The sequence below is a fragment of the Ochotona princeps genome, chromosome 32, assembly GCF_030435755.1.
Source record: "Ochotona princeps isolate mOchPri1 chromosome 32, mOchPri1.hap1, whole genome shotgun sequence".
NCBI classification, from domain to species: Eukaryota; Metazoa; Chordata; class Mammalia; order Lagomorpha; family Ochotonidae; genus Ochotona; species Ochotona princeps.
Window position 1 is genome coordinate 1,391,670 of NC_080863.1, and position 23,373 is coordinate 1,415,042.

The 23,373-nt window shown below is 41.7% G+C and overlaps 1 protein-coding gene across 5 annotated transcripts in view; it reads left to right on the top strand.

The window, feature by feature from the left end:
- Positions 1-23,373, top strand: part of MARCHF1 (membrane associated ring-CH-type finger 1) — a 251,530-nt gene that overhangs the window by 21,375 nt on the left and 206,782 nt on the right. The window contains exon 2 of one of the 5 annotated variants that reach the window (XM_058657463.1): positions 16,459-16,667. In XM_058657463.1, the coding sequence (XP_058513446.1) occupies positions 16,569-16,667 (99 nt within the window). In that variant the 5' untranslated portion in view covers positions 16,459-16,568. Of the gene's footprint in view, positions 1-16,448; positions 16,668-23,373 lie in introns of those variants that run through there. The other 4 variants (XM_058657464.1, XM_004591422.2, XM_058657462.1 and 1 more) reach the window with 4 other exon arrangements.

Here is a 23,373-nt window from a genome sequence, read left to right on the forward strand (position 1 = left end):
CTTATTTTTTTTTTGTTTCTTGATTGTATAAATTAAATATTGGGCAATTTCCCATGTGAAATTCATTCAAGTATTGGAAACCTTTCATGACTGCTCTCATTTTGTCTTGAAAAAAATTCTTATTTTTTCAATTATTTATCAAATTAAGTGGTTCTTCCTTTTAAAACAATTTATTACCTATTAATCATAAAGTATTTTATGCATGTCTTAGCATCTTATTCAGCATTATTAATAATATAAGAAATAGCTAGTAAAATAGGAATAGTCTGTAATTATACCATGTGTTATTTGTGGCACAAGAAGCCATCAGAAAATGATTCTGCACTGAGAACAATATTATTTACAATAATACATCTTTTGCCATGTTTATTTTGATTACTATTGCTGTAACCTACACTCAGATCAAGGTTCCAGCCTACAGTTAAAGTCTTATAATTTTATATTATACTTATTAATCCAGTATATAAGTTTTGAGAAAATATGACTATTGGAGGTTAAGAGGGCCAAGCAACTTTAACTGAAAGATTTTTTTTCTCTATTTGAAAGGAAGATTGACAGAGAGACAGGGATAGAATCAGAGAGAAACAAACAGGTCTTCCATCTGCTGGTTTACTCCCCACATGGCCACGATAACTGGAGTTGGACCATGCCAGCACCAGGAGTCTGGTGGGAGACAGGTGCACAAGCACTTGGGTTGTCTTCTGCTGTTTTCTCAGGTTGGTTTGCAGCAGAGTGGTTGGACTCCAGCCAGTGTGTAATATGGGATGCTAGCATTCTGGCAGCAGCTTTGCAGCAGCTTAACCCTAAATCTTTTAAGAATGCCTGGATTCAAATCCCAGTTCCAACTCTAAATTTCAGCTCCCTGCTAATGTAAAACCATGCACAAGCAATTGGCTCCCTGTACCCGTAGGTTGGGTTCTTGACCACTGGTGTAGCCCCGATCATTGCAGTTGAATTCTCGACCCCGGGGCATTTGAGGAATAAACAATTTAATGAGAGCTCTGTCTCTTAAATAAAAATAGGGCCAGGCGGCGTGGCCTAGCAGCTAAAGTCCTCGCCTTGAACGCCCCGGGATCCCATATGGGCGCCGGTTCTAATCCCGGCAGCTCCACTTCCCATCCAGCTCCCTGCTTGTGGCCTGGGAAAGCAGTTGAGGACGGCCCAAAGCTTTGGGACACTGCACCCACGTGGGAGACCCAGAAGAGGTTCCTGGTTCCCGGCTTCGGATCGGTGTGCACCGGCCCGTTGCGGCTCACTTGGGGAGTGAAACATCGGATAGAAGATCTTCCTCTCTGTCTCTCCTCCTCTCTGTATATCCGGCTTTCCAATAATAATAAAATCTTTAAAAAAATAATAAAATTACTTTTGAGTTTCAATTTTATTTATATAGATAATATTTTAGTATAAGTTTGAAAATATGGTCATGTCACAATTGAGAAAACTTAGCCAAAGTGAATAAACGATACAATTGTATGCGTATCAATGTTAACTGGCAGGTTCAAAACTTAAATACACACACACACACACACACACACACACACTTGTGCTACATTACCCCTTCTGGCTACAAAGGTGTTTTATGTACTCAATTGTTTTCATCTTTATGGAAAATACTAGATCAAATCTTATCAGTTTTCATTACTGTAAGATAATTGTACAATGCTATGGAATATTGTCAATCATCAGAAATAAAAATGTGTTTCACATGGTGTGATATTCAGCATAGTTCCTTCAATATGAATTAACCAAAATAATACCCAAGCTCGTGATTGTGGACATCTGTATTTATTTACATCAAGTTCATTTTAATTTGGAAAACAAAAAATGTACAACAACGCGTCAGTGTTGCTTCATTTTATTTCCATCGCCAAGATTGACACTACAGAGCAACCACATGGCCTCTGCTAGGACTGGGAGTCTTTTGCCAGTAAACTCATACAATGCCAAGGAAGCTGGAAAAGCCCATTCTGAAGCTGTATCCATCATGGGGGACTTACTTAATGAGGAATCCTAACATAAAAAGGCTGGGATTTCATCAGAACTTACATTTGCTGCAACAAAAAAACAGCTGGTGTCGAAGTCCCCTGCAGAAGAGCCTGTCCCACTGCCCAGGGAGAATCCACACGCATGACCACGCTCCTGTTTTAAGAGACGTGGCGTGGAGACATCAAGCTGCTTTCCACGGGAGCCGCCTGAGCCGATGCCTCTGTCACGGGTCGTCGTTGACTCTGGAATCACTGATGTTTCTTCAGCATTCTGAAGACCTTCCAGGGAGGATTTGGCAGGGGTTTGCTTCTCTACTGCACACAGCTGCATGAATCCGCTCTTGTTCTTGCAGGACAGCCAGCTCCTGTGTGCGGGCATCAAGCGTCAATGAAGAATTCCTATTCTGTGAGCCCTTCTTACAAGCTGTTCATGCCGTTGATGTCTTCAGATGGTGGAAAATTGCTATGCCAAGCTAGGCTTCAACTGCGAAGAAAATCTTGTGCCTCTGCAGAGATGGAGCACCTGCTGTTTTTGGCCACATCCCTGCATTTGCAATCCTAGGGAACAGAGAGTCCAGAAGCATCACTGTAACACACTAGTGTCTGTATCTGTGAATATTTACATCGGAAATTTTACCTAAAATTCCCCCCGTGATCTTTTCTACTGCTGTGAAGGTTGTCAATTTCAGGAGACACAAGGGTTTCATTAAGCAACTTTTCAAGCAGTTAGTTTTAAATAAAGGAATGAAGTAAAATTCGATACCAGTGGACATTGGCTTTCTGAGAATATCTAATAGAAATGGATATTATTTTAACTGTTTCCTTAAGGGAAAATGACTGCCTTGTTTGTCAGCTAAGGGTAAATTTCTCTGTACACAATAAAAGCACGCAGCGTGCAGAGAGCTCGGGTCTATACTCGAGGTAATCCAGGGCTCTCAGTCCGCAGGTGATCCGGGAGCAGTCTGCCATCTCCTTTAACAACACACATTTTGTATTTCTGGATTACCAACTGTTTCCAACTTCAGTGTTACCCAGTGGGCCGAATGACAAGACATCTGGGCGATGTCTTGTAAGTATGAGTTAATGAAGACCTGGTATGGTGGCTCAGTAGCTAAAATCCTCTCCTTGCATGTGCCAGCATCCCATATGGGTGCCAGTTCATGTCCAGGGTGCTCCACTTCCCATCCAGCTCCCTGCTTGTGACCTGGAAAAGCAGTCGAGGACAGCCCAAAGCCGTGGGACCCTGCACCTGTGTGGGAGACTGGAAGAAGCTCAGGGGTCCTGGCTTCGGATTGTCTCAGCTCTGGCAGTTGTGGCCACTTGGTGGGGGTGAGCCAGCGGACAGATCTTTCTCTCTGTGTCACCTTCTCTCTGTAAGCCGCCTTTGCAATGAGCAGAAATAGTAATTCCTTCTGCTGGTGTTAGGTAACTTCCATGGAAGTCTCACAAGATTTATGCTTCTATGCGTCTATGTCCTCAAACTGGGTTTTGTTACACCATAATATCCAGTCATGCAGGAGCCTGAAAAACTAATCTGTATTGTATGACCTTGTGCCAGGAATAATAACCAGGTGACTGTGTCTGAGAATGAGAGGAGAAAATAGAAGTTGTGTAAAGAAACAGTGTCTGGTCATTGGTTCTAGTTCTTCTTATATTGGGTTGAATGGCAGATTTTCTTTTTACTGAATATGGTAAGGCTGTTTATTCAAGTTATTGCCACCTCTGTTGAGTTTATCAGAAAACAATATGAACAGAACCATCTGCATGATTGGTGGGGCCCTGTGTAATATGAAGATACGAGACTCTTTGTACAACGAGCAGAGACAATGGTTGTTTTCTATTTTTGTTGTTCATGTATTTTGTGAGATAGTTCTTTTGATGTGCCATTAAAAATCAGCTGCTGGGTGTTGCTTGCACATAGCACAATGCCGTGGAGATTAGCACTGAAAGTACTAAGTGCTGCTTGGGTTCTTGCCTCACAACCTGGTGGAACTCTGCCTAAACTCGTATTCAAGCCCCCTCTGAGTGGTAGAAGTTGTTGCGTTGGTGTGGCCATGAGAGGCTAAGAAGCTACCTGTCCTAGTGAGAGCTTAGAGTGAGGTCTTTGCAGCTGATTGGATGGAGTGTGTCATAACGGTGGGTCCCTGTGATTAAATCCTGCTGGTTGTACAGGTGACCGCACACGTCCGATTGCTGTATGTAAGTGTCCCCTGACCACCAACTTGTGAAGACTAGGGTTTATGAAACCAACTCAAGCAAATGATCATACTCAGGCTAGTCCCATGGCTGTGAGTAATGACTCCTCTGTCAGCCTCAAGAAGTTTGTCTCTTCTGGTAATATCCATGAAACTGTGGGAGGCCAACTTGTCAGCTGGCCAACAGGGTACAATCTCTGATCTTTCACAGTTCTGTATACTGTATTCCAGATACCTTTGTGCTTATAGAACTGACAGTGTGCCCTAGCTCTCATGGAGCTAGTTATCTTTCCAGAAAGGGTTCCTTTTGAGTAAAGCCTGGTAAAGAAAATCAGGAGGAAGTTTCTTTCTCTAGCAGGTCAGTGTAATTTCTTAACATTTTACCAACCCATCCTTTGATCAGTGCAATGTCATCATTTCTGATTTAAACAGTATAAAACCAAAATGAAATGAAACTAAACCTCAATCCCATAGCCTTTAGTGTTTACTTAAATATTAATCTTAAGAAGTTCAAGATCTTTCACATGATCCCTTTTTATTATGGAATTTTTCCGCTTAGTTCTTTTTGAGATTTTAGGAGTACTTTACATTTTTAGTTATTAGACACCTCTATTAATGTTTTTGTTACTATTAATTGTGAGTGCATTTCATGGCGGCCACATTCATTTCATAGCCCTTCCCCCAGAACTTGTGGAAGTTACTTACCTAAATTCCCAGTTTCCTTGTTTTCTAGAAAGATAGTATGTTTTCATCTTTCCTGAGCGTGACTACCTCAGTTCCGCTGGGGAGTGAATAAGCAGCCTTTCTCACTCTGTTTCCTTTTCTTTGTAAACTATCTTTCAAATAAAAATAAATAAATCTTTAAAACATAATCTTTGTTACAAAACATGTTAATTTGACTCAGCCACTAATGTTTTCATTCACTCAACAAATAATTATGTGACCAAGTTACCATTCTGTTAGTATTTGAGGGCAGAGGAGTTAAAGAGGCAAACAGGAGTTCTACGCACAATCAGCTCCTGGGTTTTAAAAAGAGAGAGACACGAACAAGGCAGTGACTTCTGACGGAATAGCTACAGTGTAGACACAGTGTACTGGCAGTCGAAGGAGGTTGATATTTGTGAGTGAAGAAGTCTCTAGGGTGTGGTGGTCCTGATGAGTCAGATGAGCTTCAGAGCTCCAACCCTCGCATTCTTGTTGCCAAACCTGAAAATTCTGTGTTGGCACATGTATGTGCTTTCACGCAGTGATTTTGTGTAAGTGACAGATGTTCTGTGTATTCGCCATGTGCTGAGAGCTGGGGATGGCTGACCGGGTTACTTTACAGATATGATATGTAGTGCTGGTTTTGTTAGGTTGTGATCCCATGAAAATTGTCATTGTAATTATGTATGAGATTTCAAACTGAGTTTATGATCTGAGAGTTAATAAATTTGCACGTTGTCAGGAAAGGTAATAATGAACACGTCTCACTAAAATATCAACATGCTTCTAATCCAGTAGTCTTTCAGCATAACTCATTGGATTTGTTAGTTTAAGCCATTCAGAATTTCAGATTGTAGTCTACAGACATAGAAACTGATCAATGTTACTTTGCAAAGTCTGTTGCCATAGTGGAATCTCTCAATGTATAACATAAAGTCACTTGTTTAAGCAGCAAAAAGAAAAGTAAATAACAGAATATTTTCTGGTGTTGAACAGGGCTGTTTTATGACTATTATAGAGGAAGTTGAGAAACATTGTTCTATAGATATTTAATGGGAAATATAAATTCATATTGATGTTTTAAAAATACTTGACATGCATGCCTTCCAAAAATCTACTCTTCAACCATCAACATGCAGTCATCTCATTTGAGAAGCCTATTTATATGAAAAATTCAAAACTAAAATAGCTTAAACTTTTCAAATTCTGTACTTTAGAATTCTGTTCAGGTCTTTACTTTTATGAATATATGTACATATAATTTTATGCATGATGACTGTGCCTATTCCTAGTCTGGTTTACTTGGTGGTTTCTGAAAGTATTAAGTTTCGTGCGAACTGAGGTTTATGATGACATGGATTGGTTAGCACCTCTCCATCTACCCAGTGCTTACCAGTGAAGATTACTTCAGTCATCCACAGTAGATGCCAAGACTTCTTGTAGTATTCATTTCATATTTCTTGAAACTCCACTGTGTAGTGCATTTCTGATAGTAGGAAACCGGCATGTTTTAGCACCTTTTCTTTGCCTGAGGCATGAGGCTGTGAGGCGAAGGGCTCCTCAGCGGGAGGTGGACAGCGCTGTAGAGAGCCACTGGAGAGCCATGCTCTGACTTGCTCTTCACAACACTTGCTCTGACAACACTGCCGCTGGTCAGGAGGAGCCTCTCGGACCGTGTGACTTCACGGGAATGATTGTGGTTCATCTGTAGTTACCTATGCCTGCATCTTAGGGGGTAATACCTAGGCGAGACCTGTGTTCATGTCACTTACTGTTGTCTGGGGTTGTTTTTTACTGTTACGTGGCAAATGCAATTTTAATCCAGTTGCCGTCTTTCTGCACAAGTTGATCAGAGTATCCAAATAAACACATGATGTTAATCTGCAGGAACAGATGCCTCAGGAGACTCGGGTTCTGTACTAAGCCCGTGGTCCCCATTAATGTTGTATTGGAACATCTTTAAACTCTGGATTAGCAGAAGTCCCTGCAGTTAAATTTTAAAATGAAACCAATACACAGAGGTTTTCCGTTTCCCCAAATTAATAACTGGGATAAATGTATTATTATTCTCCCTAATCTAACACACACATTGGTACCAACATTGTTGTTCTCCTTGTGCAAGTTCCACATTTTAGAGATTTTATTGACTATACACATGAAAAATGTAATAAATTAATGTGTTTTACTTAAATATTTATCTTAATTCAGCTGTGTGATCTTATATCAGCTTTTTATATTAAATTATTCATCTTCAGTTACGTACTATGGATGATACCAATTCAATCTGTGCAACTAAAGATGATAATAAATTTGGTGAGGTTTAACAATTTTAACTCATATCTAACTTTTTTAAAGGATTTGCAGGGCCTTCAATCCTCCTTTCTAATTTCACCCTCAGAGTGGAAGAATCCCACACAAACACAGATCCATTCATGCTGAAACTCATCGTGGGTTACTATCTAAGCCACACAGATTTCTGTGCAATGTCACATTACCTTAATTGCTGAGGAGAGCCTAGGTGGCAAGTCTTAACTCCCCCACAGAGCTATTCCCTCACGCTTCCTTGAATACCCACCGTGTCTGCCCATATTCCGGATACTCAGTAAACATCACAAAGATGTTTTATTACAATTTCAAAAAAAACCCTAATCACCATCATATATGTTTTTTTATGAATAGAGTGGTGAGTCTTTGTTGTTCAAGCAAGTCATGCGCAGCTAATATGTCTGTAAACGATGAGCTTGACCTTGAAGCAGGATGCAGAAGCGGATGGGAGGTTATTACACAAAGTTATTAAGAAGAGACATTCCATCTTCACTGGCATCATTTATGATACAAAAGTTTATTTCTGGAAGAATGTTTTGGTTTATTTTTTCAGGATTAAAATATAAAAATGGTGCATAAGCTCTGGCTTTAAAATTTTAAGCACAAGCTGGATTTTTGCTCTTCTCCAAAAAGTACCGTCATTTTTCAGTATCTTTGTTTTATTAAGTATTTTTATTTTTTACTATGTTATAGTAAGATAATATCCTTTTCAAAACTGTAAAGGCTGTTTGAAAATGAATGTTGAGTGGGTTGAGTAAACACTGAAAAATGTGTATTAATTACATATCAATTTTCAGAAAGTACAGCTGTACACTAATGTACTTTATTTTTCAGGTATTTCTGTTATTGATTCTTGTCGATTTGCTACCTGTAAACTATCTCTGCGGGGTAGAAATCCCAAAGGAAAACAACACTTTCAAAAATTATCTTCTCCAAAGAAAATAAAGGTTTAATTTTTTAAAAAGCAAGAACAACAAAATACACACACACACACACACACACACACACATACTCATGAGAAATGAAACATTGTACGTTCACAACAGAGGCAAGAGATATTTCAGTATTGCTAAATATACCTGGCTTTCCACTTGAGTTAAACTGTTTACCACTCATCTCTGTTTAAAAAAAATTTTTTTAACCTACAGTCTTTTGCGACTCCTCTAAACACTGTAGCCACACTGAGAGCAGCGCTTGGTGTGTGGGCAGTGGATTCCTCCATCTTCAGACGTCCTTGAACAGCACTGAGCTCTGCTCCTGGTGGCCACCACAACATGCATGGTGTCTTCGTTGAGAGAGTTGTTCTTCCAGGAACCAGTTCATCTTACCCTTCTGACTAAAACATTGTGGGCAAAAGCCCATGTCTTCTTCAGGTCCTGTCTTGCGTTTTTGTTTAATGTGCCACTACCTCACATTTTTGCTTTCTTGCTTCTGCTTCTAGTGGGGGGAATCTTCCAACATACGGAAACTGAGACCTCTATTGGAAAAATCGCTTCGTTTCACCTCCTTGCTTTCCTTGCGGTGGGTCTTTCCCAAGGCTTGCTGTTGAGTGAATTGTTTTCTAGTTTGATATACCCAGTTTTGTTGTTCACTGCAAACTTTTTTGATCCAGAGGAAAGCAAGGCCTAGATGTGATGAGGAATAGATTCGCATGTGTCTGGTGAACAAAGCTGTGTGTGTTGCGGTGCCCTCAGCATCTGACGTATAGAACTGTAAATGCGCTCTTCTGAGCGTTGCCTTCTTCTCTTCCAGAAAGAGATCATGCCCCTATTAACCATGGAACTCTGGAGTAGATAATGTTGAACCAAAGCTGCTTCAATGCATCAAAACAATGAAAACATACAAGTGAAAAAAATCTAAGAATTTTACACGTTCCATAGATTGCACTAGTGATACTGCTTTTTTATGATGACAAATTAAATGTTAAAATATCTCCATTCCAGTCAAAAAAATAATTTGGAGCATGACGTTCATTTGCAAATCGTAATCATGTAGAAGTAATGCTGAATTTCACACACAGTGTTTCTGTGAAACCATTTTCTACCCAGCATTGTTTCCTGCCTCTGTAGGGAGATGAGGAACAATAACAGTGATTCATGGGACCTGTCTGGCAAAGGGTACTCGTTTCCTTGGGCTTCTTTAATAATGTGCTAAGAACTGGGCAGCTGGAACAACAGGACCGCACTGCCTCCCTGCTCTCGGGGCCAGCAGTCTGAGATGAAGGTGTTGGCACAGCTCTGCGCCTCTTGAAGGATGCTGGCTTCTGCTCCCAGCCCAGCCTCTGGCCCCAGCACCAGCCTCCGGGATTGCTTTAATATCGCATCATCAGCTTCCCATGTTTTCCTGTCTCTGTGTGTATGTGAGTCTGTGCAAACTAGCTGTTTTTAAAGACACATCCTGCTAGATAAAAGCTAACACTAATGGCCTCGTTTTATTTCATCTTTTACTTCATTTTAAAATTTATTATTGTTATTATTTTTCATGATACAGTGTTGTAGATATAAGGATTCCTCCCTCCCTGCCATCCCCCTCCCAACCTGCCATTTCCCATCATATTATGACTGTACTGTAGTTCTTCAGTAATGATCAAACATTTAGCTTTCTGTTATTAAGTGTTTCATGGCAATGCAGGTATAGGAAAACATAGGAAACCTAATGTCATATTGTTCAGGTGTATTTAACTCTCACTGGGAGTCCTCCTATTTGGGAGTAGAGATGCATACTGCAATGTATTTTTGCTTTCTGGCATATGAGTCTCCAATGTACAGTTCTTCTGTGAAATTATATGCAAATACATGATTACCTATATGCCATATTTTTTGTGCTTTGCATAAAGGCTTTCAGAGGGAATATATGATATTTGTCCTTTTCTGAATGGCCAATTTCACTAAGCATACTGGTTTCCATTTAGGCAGAGAGACACAGTGGCAGGGGAGAGAGAAAGAAGGAATTCCTGTGTGTTGGTTTCCTTCACAGAGGTCCTGACAGCTGGGGCTAGATGGTGGCCAGATCTGGGAACCAAGAACTCAGTCCAGGGCACCCCTGTAGAATGTCAGAACCCAGGTACCTAAGCTATCCCCCACCTGCCAGGGTATGCTCTCGTAGGTAATTGGAATGGAGAGTGCAGCCAGGAACTGAACCCAAGTACTCCGGTATGGGACCTGAGCATCTGAACTTGTTGGCATCGTGCCAGCCCTGTGATCTTATCTTACATGATCACATCTATAAGGGGCCTGTTTCCAGATTGGTTTGTATTCTGAGTACTAGCAGAGTTGTGACTCCAACATACATCTTTTATGAGGGAAGTGATTCAGTGCGTATCAGGGCAGTAATATGGCTGTTTGGAACAAACGATTCAACTGCAATGGAATTTCTTGTCCTACTTTTTTCTTTGCTACTATTAACAGATACATAAAAGTGAACTTAATGGTGAATGATACATGATACAATTACATGCTATATAGTACTCAAATCAGAGTAAGCATATCTGTCTGCTCTTCAAAAGATGTATTTATTTGAAGGAAGAGTAGCACAGAGAAGAGAGACTGATAAATCTATCCACTTGTTCAATATCCGGATGGCCACAATGGCTGGGACAGGGCCACATTAAATCCAGGAATGTACAGCTGCATCCTGGTCTCTCCCGTGGGTGGCAGCAACTCAAGCACTTGGGATGTCTTCAGCTGTTATCCCAGGCACATTAACTGCAAGCTGGAGCAGAGCATAATTAAGAATACAAACTAGTGAAACGGCTTCAGTGCCTGCTCTGATTACCACACATTTTATGTGATGGTGGCGATTGCTATTGATTGTCACAAAAATGAAAAGTTATTGCTTGGCTTTAGCTGCAGCAGAAAGATGTGCCCCAGATGAGGACCAATGCGTTCCAGAGAATAGGATCAAAGGTCTGGAGTTGACCTGGTCCACTCTGGCTTCTGTATTGAAGGTTGTTCACCCAGTTGCTTCTCAGAGGTCTTTAAGAAGGGAACAGCAACATTCAAAGAGATTGTGCTGCATATGTTTTGAAAGATGTTTATTTTCATTGGAAAGACAGATTTACAGACAGAGAAGGAGAAGCAGAGAGTAAGATCTTGCATTGCTGGTTCCCTCTCTAAATGGCTGCCTTCAGCTGGAGCTGAGCCAATCTGGATCCAGGAACCAGGGGCTAATTCCGGATCTCCCACACAGGTGCGGGATCCCAAGGCTTCCCAGGCCACAGTGCCACGTACTTTCATCTGTTTCCCTTGGCCCTGAATTGCTAGCCGCAGAGAATGCTCTGTGAATGTTTAGGGTGGACACTTAGTGGATTTCCAGATGTTTGCTTAGTTCCTTGTCTTTCCTAATGCATGCTTCCTTTCCTGTTTATTTGCTGCTGCGAGGCCCGTATTTTTCTTGAAATTTGGGGATTGAGGTGGGTTTTAACGTAGCGGATCAAATGTGTATTTTGTTCTGTTTTCCTTTTAAACTGCCAAGGACCACATCTCACAAGAGCCAGGAGCAGCTTCAAATCAGAGTCACAGGTGGTGGTGGGGAAGCCCAGATCTTGATAATAGAGTTACTAACTGTAAATGCCAAATGCAGGAGCCAGAGGCAAGAGCTGAGTTACTGTTCCCAGAGCTGGAAAGTTGGAAGCTAGAATGTGGAAGCAACATGCATTTATAAAACAGTATCCAGGTGGAGACGAGCGTTCCAGGATGGAATCAGTAGTCAAAGGAAAAGCCCACCGTTTTCGCAGAGATCAACCGGGGAAAGCCAAATTGTGTGTTCGATTCTATGTGCAGACATAGAACAGTGAACAGTGACTCCTGGATGCATGTGTGCAGGTGTGACTGCTGCCTTAGCCTGCTGTCGCTGCATGCATTGTTCCTTGTTTAATGCCTGCACAGGATGTGTTCCCAAGCAGTGCCTCAGCTTGGGGACTGTTCCATAATGAGTCCCCCCAGAGACTCCATGTCTGCAGTTGGCAGAGCACCGTGGGAGCTCCCTGAGGAGAGGGGTTGGTTAAATTCACATCAGTGGGCTGAGCTGGGTGTGTCCCATCCAAGGCAGCAACACGCACAACACCCTGCTTATGGCCATCCTTTCCCCAGTCAATGTTTAAAATTTTCTAAGAGCTCACTTTGCAGCCATCCCTAATATAATACTGCATAAATGTTTGTTAAACATCTTGGTTTCCTCATTTATTTCCAAAACATTTACTGGGAAAAAAAAGATAATGAATCTCTTGTTTAGTATGTAAAATACTTGAAGATATAAATATCTCTTCCTGAAATACAATTTCAGTTCTAAATTTTAGGATAAGAGAAAGTTAATTGAAATAATTCAACCACATAAATCAAATTAACTTAAAATTCAAATCTGATTTTTGAAAAATCTCACAGTAAACAAGGGATAAAACACATGCTTAATAAGGAAGAGGATTAAGACAGCCATTTAGCTAATTCAACCTAAAAATCCCCTTTCCTGCAATTTTAATTAATATTTTATGCTGAAGTGCTAAGGTTTAAAGTTTATCTTGGAAGGCTGTGCTTGCTTTTTGTGGATGTCTTAATGGCTACACACAGCCAACACTATTTTTCTGAAGAGTTTCATAGTTTTCATTTAATATCTGTCACACACTGTTAGATTTACAGCCAACTGTTCCCAACCATAATTAGCACAATACTTCTGGATGGAGGGAATGCAAAACTAGTTTCAAAATAAAGAAATGTAGCCTTCACAAGGCTCTATCACAGTGTCATTCATCAGCTAGGTGTGTGTTGTTTGTTTTTCTTCTTTCATCAGGCTTTTGTATTTCACAACATATTTTGTAATCTAAGGGTAATGATAAGCAAGTGACAAGTGTAGAGATATCTAGCTCATTGTATTCTAAAGTAAGAAATGCGTCTCTGTACAAACTTTATTATGTTCAGTCATATGCTGTAGTGGTTTCAGACAATCTCGGGCTTGATATTTATTGGCAAGAAGAGATCATCAATGCATGTCTTGTGTTCATAAAGCTTCCATTCTCTTAAAGATCTTTTAGTTTACTGGCTTCCAAGTAAGTTTAACATGTCTATGCATATGATTCTTTATAGACATTTTTTAGATTTCAAAATTAGATGAGAAGCCATGCATATTGAATGCCTCACTTAATAGTACCAAGAGTTATTTGTACATCAAAAAAAGTCACAAAAGGAAGAAAATAAATTAAATATCCTGGTGTTCTAAATTTCCTACATTTCATTTCTGAATAAAGAAATACTTGTTCAGTGTTCTATATGTCTTGTTATCTAGTATCTCAGATTGTCAGACACTTCAGTAAGTTCTTTCTTTTAAAATTCTATCTTAATCTACCTCAAGAGATGATCTCGTCAAAACTAAACATTGTGCTGGATGTGGCTTTGGCCCGGAAGCTTAAATATGAATCAAACTTGAGGTTTTTAGCCTGAATATTTTAACCTTAAAATCATGTAACTATACACATGGTATGCCTATTGCATTATTTCAAGTAACTTAAACGTTTTTAGCATTCAGTCCAACACTCTCTCAAAGGCTTATGCGGAGATATGAACTGTTTAGACATAATCCTATGCTTAGGAAACTTGAAATTCCAAGTAATGTTGGCTGTAGTATTAGGAAAACGAGCATCAGTGTTTAGCCTACAGAACTGTGCAGATACAGACGTTCTTAGCATAGCAAAATTACCAAAATATAAAACATCTTACAATCAACTATTCTATACTTTTGGGTAATTTAAAATTGCATTTTACATTTTGTATAAATTTCCTCTTTTTAACAAGTTAAAAAAGCACACAAAAATAGTTCAAACTATAATCTGTTATTTTTTCATCCCGGTCATTAGCTTATTACAAATAACCAAAGAAAAGAATGCCTGAATACTCAACTGTATTAAAATACAGTTATCAGACTAGATCACCTTACTTTACCCATCCTTGATTATCCTGCACTCTAGAACAGGCTGCTGTCAGATCCCAAGGGTACAGTTATCTGAGAGCTACCGCTCAACGCAATGAATGTGCATACAGTGACTGCCCGAGCTGCTTTCCAGTTACACAGTCACTGACACTAACACCCAGAGTGTGACTCTCACAGTTCTTAGCGGAAGGATTGTCGCTCTGCTCTTTGGTTAAGCCACACGTTCCATCATCATCATCATCATCATCATCATCATCATCACCTTCGTTCACTAAGAAGTGAGCGAGGGGAAGGATGGGGAGTGTCCCCCGTGCCCCCCGTTTCAACTAAATTGTTTGAATTGCACAAGTACCTCCCAGCTCTGCCGTCACGGTTTTGAGTATGAGGCTGGGTGCCCTCGTTTTCAGCATCCATTTCAATGCTGTCACCTTGGACCCTCATGTCTTGAGAGGCACCTTCACTGTGCTGGCTGTTGTCATGAGCTGTAGCTAGGTTACTCAGTTCTGAGTGCATCTCTGGCAAATGTTGACCGTGTCTTTGAATCTCAGCCCCCAATAGAGAGTTCCCCAAACCCTGTCATGATCTGCCTTGAAACTGACCTAAGGGCTGTGGCTCAACACGCTCATTCTCAGAGAAACTGTTCTAGGACTAACATAGGTTTGAAAACCTGACCTCTTTAAACGAGAAGTAGTTTGGCGAAAAGCCCCTGTCCAATTCAAATCTCCAACACATTCTGCTGAAACTGAGTCTGTAGTAAGGTGTATCTTATGTCTCTATAAATTATAAAAGCTCCCCAGTTGAACCTGGTTGCCACTGGAGAGAAGATCCATCTCATGATGGCTCATTTAGATAAAATGGGATGTGTAATTGAACCAAATTTGAAAATAAATTAGCATATTTATTTCAATGCAAATATTAAAGCTTGGAGTAAAGTTTTTAAATGGATTGTTTGTTATTTTATTGTCAATGATAGTTTAATTTTTTATAGTTTATGTACTCTGAGATTAAACAAATTGGAAGGTCATATTACCGATGGTGTTATTGTTGTGAAATACAAATTAGAGATGAATTGCTCTTAGAAAATATTGTGAAGATCTCCTTTGTGATCAGGGACCAATTCTAATTTATAAACAGTGCCTGAGGATGTAGAAGAACAACAGGAGACTTTGTGGATATTGCTTCCTTTGGGGTGAGCAAATGCAGGAGACAGTGGGAGATCTAATCTATTCACCATGTCCAGAAAATATCAAATGCATGCATCAAATAGGAAAAAATAATGTCCTTTCAAAGCAGAATGCCAATATCTTCATGGTGAAGCAAGACCAGGGGGAGTGATATTTACAAAGCTACTGTATTTTAAGATTTCTGTTCACTGTGAATTTGAACTGTACTAAATGGGACTTTAAAAACAATTGTTTTTCAAGGACAGAAGTTCTGGCTAACCATTTTTTTTTCCAATTGTTTAACTGTTGGGGGGACATCGAAGTTCCTAACATAATCTGTTTCCTGCCAGGAAAAGCCAAAGCAAGCTAATACTGATTCTAGACAGTGTATTTCAGGGCGCAGAGAAGTCATAATAAAGCTAAAGTGAGCAGGTGGCTGTTCGTGCTTCCGAAGGACAGAAACCCCTGCCCCTGTTGCTGCTGTATTAGTAGAGGAGGTGCTGTGAGCTGTGAATACCCTGGAAGCAGGCAGGGAAATATACTTGTAACTGCTCCCAGCGTCTAGTCTGTCTGTCTGTCTCTGAAACACCTCACCTGATGCTCTTCACTTACGGCAGATCCTTTAACCTAAGCAGATTATTGTTGTTGCACGAAGGACACAGTCCATCAGCCAGCCAGGCTTTTCAGGAAGAGATTTGGCTCCAAATAGGACACTAAGCTTTTCAGCCTTCTGCTTATTTATCCGGTCAGCAGGATGCAGTGTCTCTGGGTGCTTAGTGGACTCCTGGGGGAATCGGGACAGAGAAGCAAAAGCAAAAGTGGCAGCCCCTGTAGATGTGGGAGTCCATGCCATTAAAGGAAGCGTTTGCTAATGAGAGCCTGGGAGACCCTTATCACCCTTGGTTTCCATGACAGTTATTAGGTACCATAGAAATTGAATTGTCTCCTGCAATGCTCTTAGGGGACGAGGGGTGGTCCAGGGGCAAAGCAGTACAGTTATGACTTGCAACAAATCGTCCTTTTGAGAATGCGATACTCCTTAGATGATGGGTTTTTCCATTTATTTAAACACCTCCCCCCCTTTCAATGTGCTTGTCATTTTGGTCAGAAGACCCCGGCTTCTGCTGCACAGCGTCTCAACGTTATTTCTCCCCCTTCTTTGTTTAGACCTGAGCTTGGCAAAGCAAGGATATGAACAATTGTGCAGGTGGGCTATTCAGGGCAAGTGAAGAGATCAGGCGTCCAATCAGGGACTGGCAACCTGCAGCCCTGCCGATATGCCCCTGCACCAGATTTCCGTAATCCCCGCTCGGGAGACCGCCAGCAATGGGAGAAGTTCAATGGGCAGAAACAAAGAGAAGAGCAAGGAAGTCGAGGTAAGACGAGGTTTCATTTGATAAAATGAAGAGCGCTAAGCCATGATCGCTCACGCTGTCCCCTCTGCCACAGAACTCGGCTGAGGCTTAAAAGCAGCCGCACTCTGGCTTGTCAGGGTCTCATGGGAGCCTAGTGAGAGTCATGGGTTCCAACAGGGACCCTTGAGCCTTCACCTCTCTTTTCTGAATGAAAAATGGAACCAGATGATTAAAACCGTTGGCCACTTGACACGTACAAACTTCTGCCTCTTTCTAAACAACTCACCACAGTCACTCTCCATGTTTATGGCTTGCGGGACATAACCCTGCTGTGCCGGGTTGACTGTACATTAGCTGTTGCCCACATAGAAACAGGGACGTGTTCATGCTGACTCATTTTGCTTCTTACTTGAAACAAAACAAAACCAAACCAAACAACCAAAGAAACTTTCCTCCTAATGAAGTGACAGGGAGGACTGGGAAGGGAAAGCTGTGACGTTGAATGCAAAGCGTGCATCCCTGCCTCCCGGGAGCTGTCGTCCCCAGTCCTGTGCAGTGCGTGCCTGTGTTGGACTTTCTGTACCTGCCTGTCCACTTGTGGTAAGAAGGCATGATTTCAAATGTGATGTGGACTGAGATATAGACCTTGTCCCACTTGGTCTTGCTTATGCAATTCAATTTACCTAAGCTATTTGAAACTTTGTCAAAATTTTTGAAAGAAGGAATGTGTGGTCAAAGTGTTGTGTGAAAATACATCAAGTGCCATGTGTTTCCTGAGAAAAGGGACTTGAATTAGAGTGCCAAGGACCGTAATCCTCTGATCTCTTTAGCCGAGCTATTGGTGGGTCCGTGATGCCGTTAGCCTCAGAGAAGGTACCCACTGCTCACGGCCAGCGCTCTTTTTCAGGATGGGCACTGGGCACAAAAGGAGCAGAAAGCAGAACCAAAGAACATTGGAACGGGCTGTCAGTCGGGGCCTGCGCAGCAGAGGGTACTCATCTTAGAGAGCACTTCCGTTTGTTCAAAATGGAATCAAAGGACCCGTTGATTTTGTGCAAAAACAAAACAAACAAAAAAAAACCAACAACGTAATTTGCTTGTATTTTATATAGGTGGTCTTCAGAAAGCTCATGGGAAGTGCATATGTCATAAGAAAACCGCATAGAGATCACCTAGTTTATCTTTCTCCTGAAACAAAATGATCTTTTCCATTTTCCACAAATGTTTTGAAGTCCTTTTGCCTATCTCCAAATCACAAACTCTATGTGTTCATATACACACACATAGATAAATATATATATACATATGCATATATGTGTGTATCTGTGTTTATATGTAGTATATATGTGCATGCATATACACACACACACACACACACACACACACACACAGAGTGAGTGAGTGAGTGTATAGTTTTTATTTACCTAGTTTATCTCCACCTGAATTGACTCAGAAAGCAGCAGGTTGTGAGGTGGCCACAATCTGTTGACTTCTGACTAATGTAGCACAACAAATGGTTTGCTCATCAGTTGCTCTATAATAAGCACATCAGGTGCTCCTGGAGTTTCAGAGAATGAAGCATCTTTTTAGAGTACAATGCAGTTCAGTATTAACTGGAAATATTCTCTGTACTGTGTCTGTGCGCTTCGACTCCGTGATAATGATTGCTAGAATATCAAAGAGCTGTCTTGGAAGTTTGTTGGAATGGGGGGGGAGGCTGGAACACCTTCATCAGTTCTGAAAGTCCGTGTGGAAAGGTCAACAGCAAGATAGACAAAAGCCAGACATCACTCACGCATAGCCCAGGGCTGGAAGTAAGTGGAAGGGCATTTTGAAGAAAGCGTGGACAAGACTTTGGGTGGCAGTTTTGTGAGGTATCAGGATTACTACCTTTTGGAGCTTTGTTTGGAAGTCAAAGCTTGCTCAGGTCTGGGTCTTCACCAGAAATTCCCTGCCTAGGACTTCCTTTTGGAATGATCAGATTAAGAGAGGCTGTCTTATGAGATTTTTACAGAAAACAAAACAAGTGCACTTTTCATACTGGGAAGCATGAGATTATTCTACAACACGTACAAAGAGCCACAGTCACGATCCAGGTGCTGGTGCTAAGCCGCATGTTGAAACACCCTGCCGAGTCTTCTAGAATGTTCACGTATGACCAGCTGTTTCTTGAGCAAAACATTTGATGTCACAGTGACAGCCAGTGGTCATTGTTAAAGGTAAATTTGGTGAGAAAAAACAGGAGACTCCCTGTCTACCTGGTGAAAGGTGCAATCTTGAATACCAAGAAGTCAAATAGCTCTTTGGTTTTTTTTTCCAGGATGGGCTATAAGTTTATAAGTTTTATGGTCATGTTAAGACAAATATGAGACGTTATTAAAATGCTCACTTTAATGAACTAAATCGCCTGAAAACGTTGTAACTAAATGCTGCTTAAGGTGGCTAGATCAAACAACATACATCCTGGCTACTGCAAAACACAAAACTTCTATTCCGTGCAATGCTTTTGGTCATTTTAAGTGTTGAATCTTTGTAAGAGAATGTAAAACACTTGCTCATTTCCTGACTGTTGAGCAAAAAGAAACAAACTCTCAAGTTTCCTTCATTTTCTCCCCCGTGTCTTAAAGTTATTCAATAGTGCATATGCACAGTAGCCAAAGGATGTGATTTTTAAAATTTATTTTTATTGCAAAGTCAGATATAGAGAGAGGAGGAAAGACAGAAATATCTTCCGTCTGATGATTCACTGCCCAAGTGACCACAAAAGCTGGTGCTGCACCAATCCGAAGCCAGGAACTAGGAGCCTCTTCCAGGTCTCCCACACAGTTGCAGGATCCCAAAACCTTGGGCCGTCCTCGACTGCTTTCCCAGGCCACAAGCAGGGAGCTGGATGGGAAGCTGGGCTGCCAGGATTAGAACTGGCGCCCATATGGGATCCCGGGGCATTCAAGGCGAGGACTTTAGCCGCTAGGATATGGCGCCAGGCCCAGGATGTGATTTCTGATTTAAGGATTTGCTAATTTAAATGTGCAGCAATTTAATGACTCTGCTATTTAGAAACTGAGAGACATTTAAATAAACTAATCCATTAACTTGATGTCAGGTTGTTTTAATGTTTTAATCATCATGTTAAGAAAAAAAGTGGTAAATCAGGAAGCTATTTATTAACTATTGTTACAATCCCAAAACCCTAGATTATTATGACATATTTTGCAAAGCATAATATTTTAATTACCTGTCTATTTGGTTCATGGTACTGGAATTACCAAAAATAAAATATCCCCCACAAAATAGCGTACTTTGTCTGGTTTAGAGAGAGGCAGGTGTTCCTGCTTAAGGAGGGATGTAGGTGTTGCTTCACAGATGCGCTCTCTGAAAGTCGCGTAAGCATGAAAAGCAAGCGGCTCAAACTCGCATCCGTCCAAGCTGCAAGCTCACTGCCAGAGCCAAGGCGTCATTAGCAGAACAGTGGTCACCACCATAACTTCAATTTCTTATGAAATAGTCAGATGTTTACATTTATATGTAGAAATGTGTGTGTGTGTGTGTGAGCATGCACGTGTTTAGAGTGCTTCAGTGGAAGCACCAGCAGAGTCTGAATAGGAAATTAACAATCAAACTTCCGTCAGCAGCACGGAATCAAGGCATGTGATACGGTCGCTGGATTGCAGGGTATTCCAGCGATTCCTTGGCCCAGCAGCGGAGAGGACCTTTGGAGAAAGACACCATTGTTCCTGAAGAACTTGGCATGGTTTCATAAGAGAGACACACAGGCTTTCTTTAAAAAATTAGTTTTATTTAAAAAAAAATTAGGTTTTGTTTGAAAGAGAAAGAGATGTCCTATTTCCTGGCTCGCTGCCCCAGATGCCTGCAGCAGTCTGGGATAAGCCTGATTGAAGCCAAGAACAGTATCCAAAGGTTACATTGAGTGGCAGGGATCCACTTGCTTCAAAGCCGTGGCGTTCTTCCTCCCAAGGTGGACAGTATCAGGTAGACAAATGATAAGCAGAGTGAGGGCTAGAACCCAGCGTCTCAAATGGCATGTTGACTTCTGCAGTTGTCCATGTCACACGGGCCTTCTGATTCCTAGTCTGCGAAGTTCTCTATCGTCACTGCATATCAGGCGTCTGTTATCATCATCATCATTAAGGTGTGAAATTACAGTCCCTAAAGAGTTAGTAACTTCTGCATGGTAGAGTTTTGGATTTATTCTTGTAAACAGTCTGATGGCTCACGAGCTCAGGGTGAATCTAAAAAGGATCCTATTTATAAAGGATACACAGGAGTCATTTTACTGGGACTTAGAAGGTGTGGCATAACCCAATAGTGGCAATTGCCTTAGTGGTGAATTTTCTGTGCTGAGCATGAAGATATCTGTGATCCAAAAGCTGTTTGGCCATAAGTGAGTAACTCAATTAACCTCTACATTTTAGACCCTTTCAGGGAAAAAAAAAGTGCATTTGACCTAGCTAGTATCTCAGAAATATGAACTTTTCATTTTGTTGCTTTGGAAAGATCACCGCGTGGCCACGCCCCACTCTGGCCACACCGAGGCATGTGTGGCCCCAGCAGCACAGGAGAAGGGACCAGCTAGCCCCACTGGCAATAGCTCTGGTATCCGTTCTTCTGTCGACTGAGAACCAGCCTACCCTGTTCCCAGACGTGGGAATTGGGATAGGCCTTGTTAGGCAGGTGGCAGTGATGTGGAAGCTCGCTTGGAAAAAGGCCAAGCACACGGGAGAGAGAGTTTCTGAGCGATGTGGATGCATCTGGAGAGCAGTGCTTTAATCTTCCCGTGAATGTATTCGCTGTGTGTCCTTTCTTGTTCAAGCCACTTTGGGAGCAAGGGAGGTTGCTTACAACATGAGGGATGCTGAAATAAGACTTTGAGCATATGTTATTACAGTAATTTACTATGGTCCTCATGTGCCAGTTGACTCTGGAGACAGCAGAGTGCTCGTATCTGAGTAAAGCTACTGCAGACATTGCGTTTGAGAGCCCCGAGTTGAGCCCCTTGACCAGAGCATACAGGTTAATGCTCAGGATTCACCAAATGAGTCCCCTCTTTAGCAGGTGTGAGCCGGATGCTCGAGGGAGAATGCCAGGGGGCACAAAGGCTAATTCTCTTTCCATTCCTCTAAAGGAACACTTCCTAAACTACTCTGAGTCTAAATTGAGTATTAGAGTCCCATGTGCTTTGAATGAATTCCACTGAGTATGCTAATAGAGTCACAAGGATTTCATAGAGCGAAAACCAGCAAATTCCCACATTATTTGCTCCCAGCAATGAAATTAGCGTAATTCACTTTGTCTTGTTTAAAACAGATGTTGTGGTGATTGAATTAATAAGTAAGACTAAAAAAAGGCATTTTATTTCCCATTAAATAAAAGCAAATAGTAATTGCAGACACACCTTGGTCAGTCTTTTTTTTCTTTTTTAATTGTGACCTCAATTACATAGGTAAATTGTTAGAAGTTCTCCCCTGGTGTGACCCTCTGTGTGGCCATTGTGTTTGAAAGATATCGAACAAAAACCCTGTGTCTGAGGGCCAGGTAGGAGAGGTGTAGCTATGTGTGCTTAATGAATCAGCGTGTTTACAACTTGCTGCCTAGCCGGAGCCTAGCTCAGTTCTTTGCGGTACAGAGGGAGCGCTGACAGTGCCAGTTAGAAGGTCTCAACTTCAGGTTCCGCTGATGGGCAAGGACCAAAAGCTGGGCTTCCAGGCTCCTTCCCAGGACCTGCCTAAGCCCCTGGCAGCAGCCGCCATCACCTGCAGAGGGAGGCTGAGCAAGTACTTGTGTTCCATCCTGGTTCTCTTCCCTGTCTGTGCAGTAATATAGCCTTTCTACTTGACACTACTTTCTTTCTTTTTTAAAGATTCATTTTTTAAATTTTTTTATTAGAAAGCCAGATATACAGAAAGGAGGAGAGACAGAGAGGAAGATCTTCTACCCATTGATTCACTCCACAAGTGGCCGCAATGGCCAGAGCTGCGCCAATCTAAACCCAAGAGCCTGGAGCCTTTTCCAGGTCTCCCACGCGGGTACAGGGTTCCAAGGCTTCGTGCTGTCCTCAGCTGCCTTCCCAGGTCACAAGCAGGAATGGGAAGTGAAGCCACTGGGATTAAAACTGGTAATTGGTGCCAGAATGAGATCTCAGAGCGTGCAAGGTGAGGACTTTAGCTAGGCTACTGTGCCGGGCCCAACACTACTTTCTAAATGACTATTTACTGTGGAAATGCTACAGGAGTCCATCCAGGTTTGGGAAGAAATAAATTCTGCTTGCAGCTAACCAGTTCACGTAGTGATGGATGTGCTTTTTATGGCCCACGTTGCCAGCTCACCCAGGCGTTGTTTTGGGGCTCTGTGACAGCGTGGGAAAGATGTCATGCCTTGTCGTTAGAAGGAACGGCTCCTGTTCCATGATGTGCACACTGAGACGCTCTGCTGTGAGACGGTGATTGGCCTGTTTCTGAAGGGAGATGTCAGGCTCACACCTTGACCTTGCCACGTTTTACCTGGAGCCTAAGCAAGGTTACCTGACATCTGAGAGCCTCGAGTTTCCTCGTGGGAGACCCGAAAGAAGCTCTGGATCCTGGCTTTGGGTCCCTCAACTCTGGCCACTGCGGCAGCTGGGCGAGTGAACCATTTAATGGAGTCTCTTTCTCTCTGTCTGTCCTTCTCTCCGTAAATTTGCCTTTTCAATAAAAATAAATTAAAAAAAAAC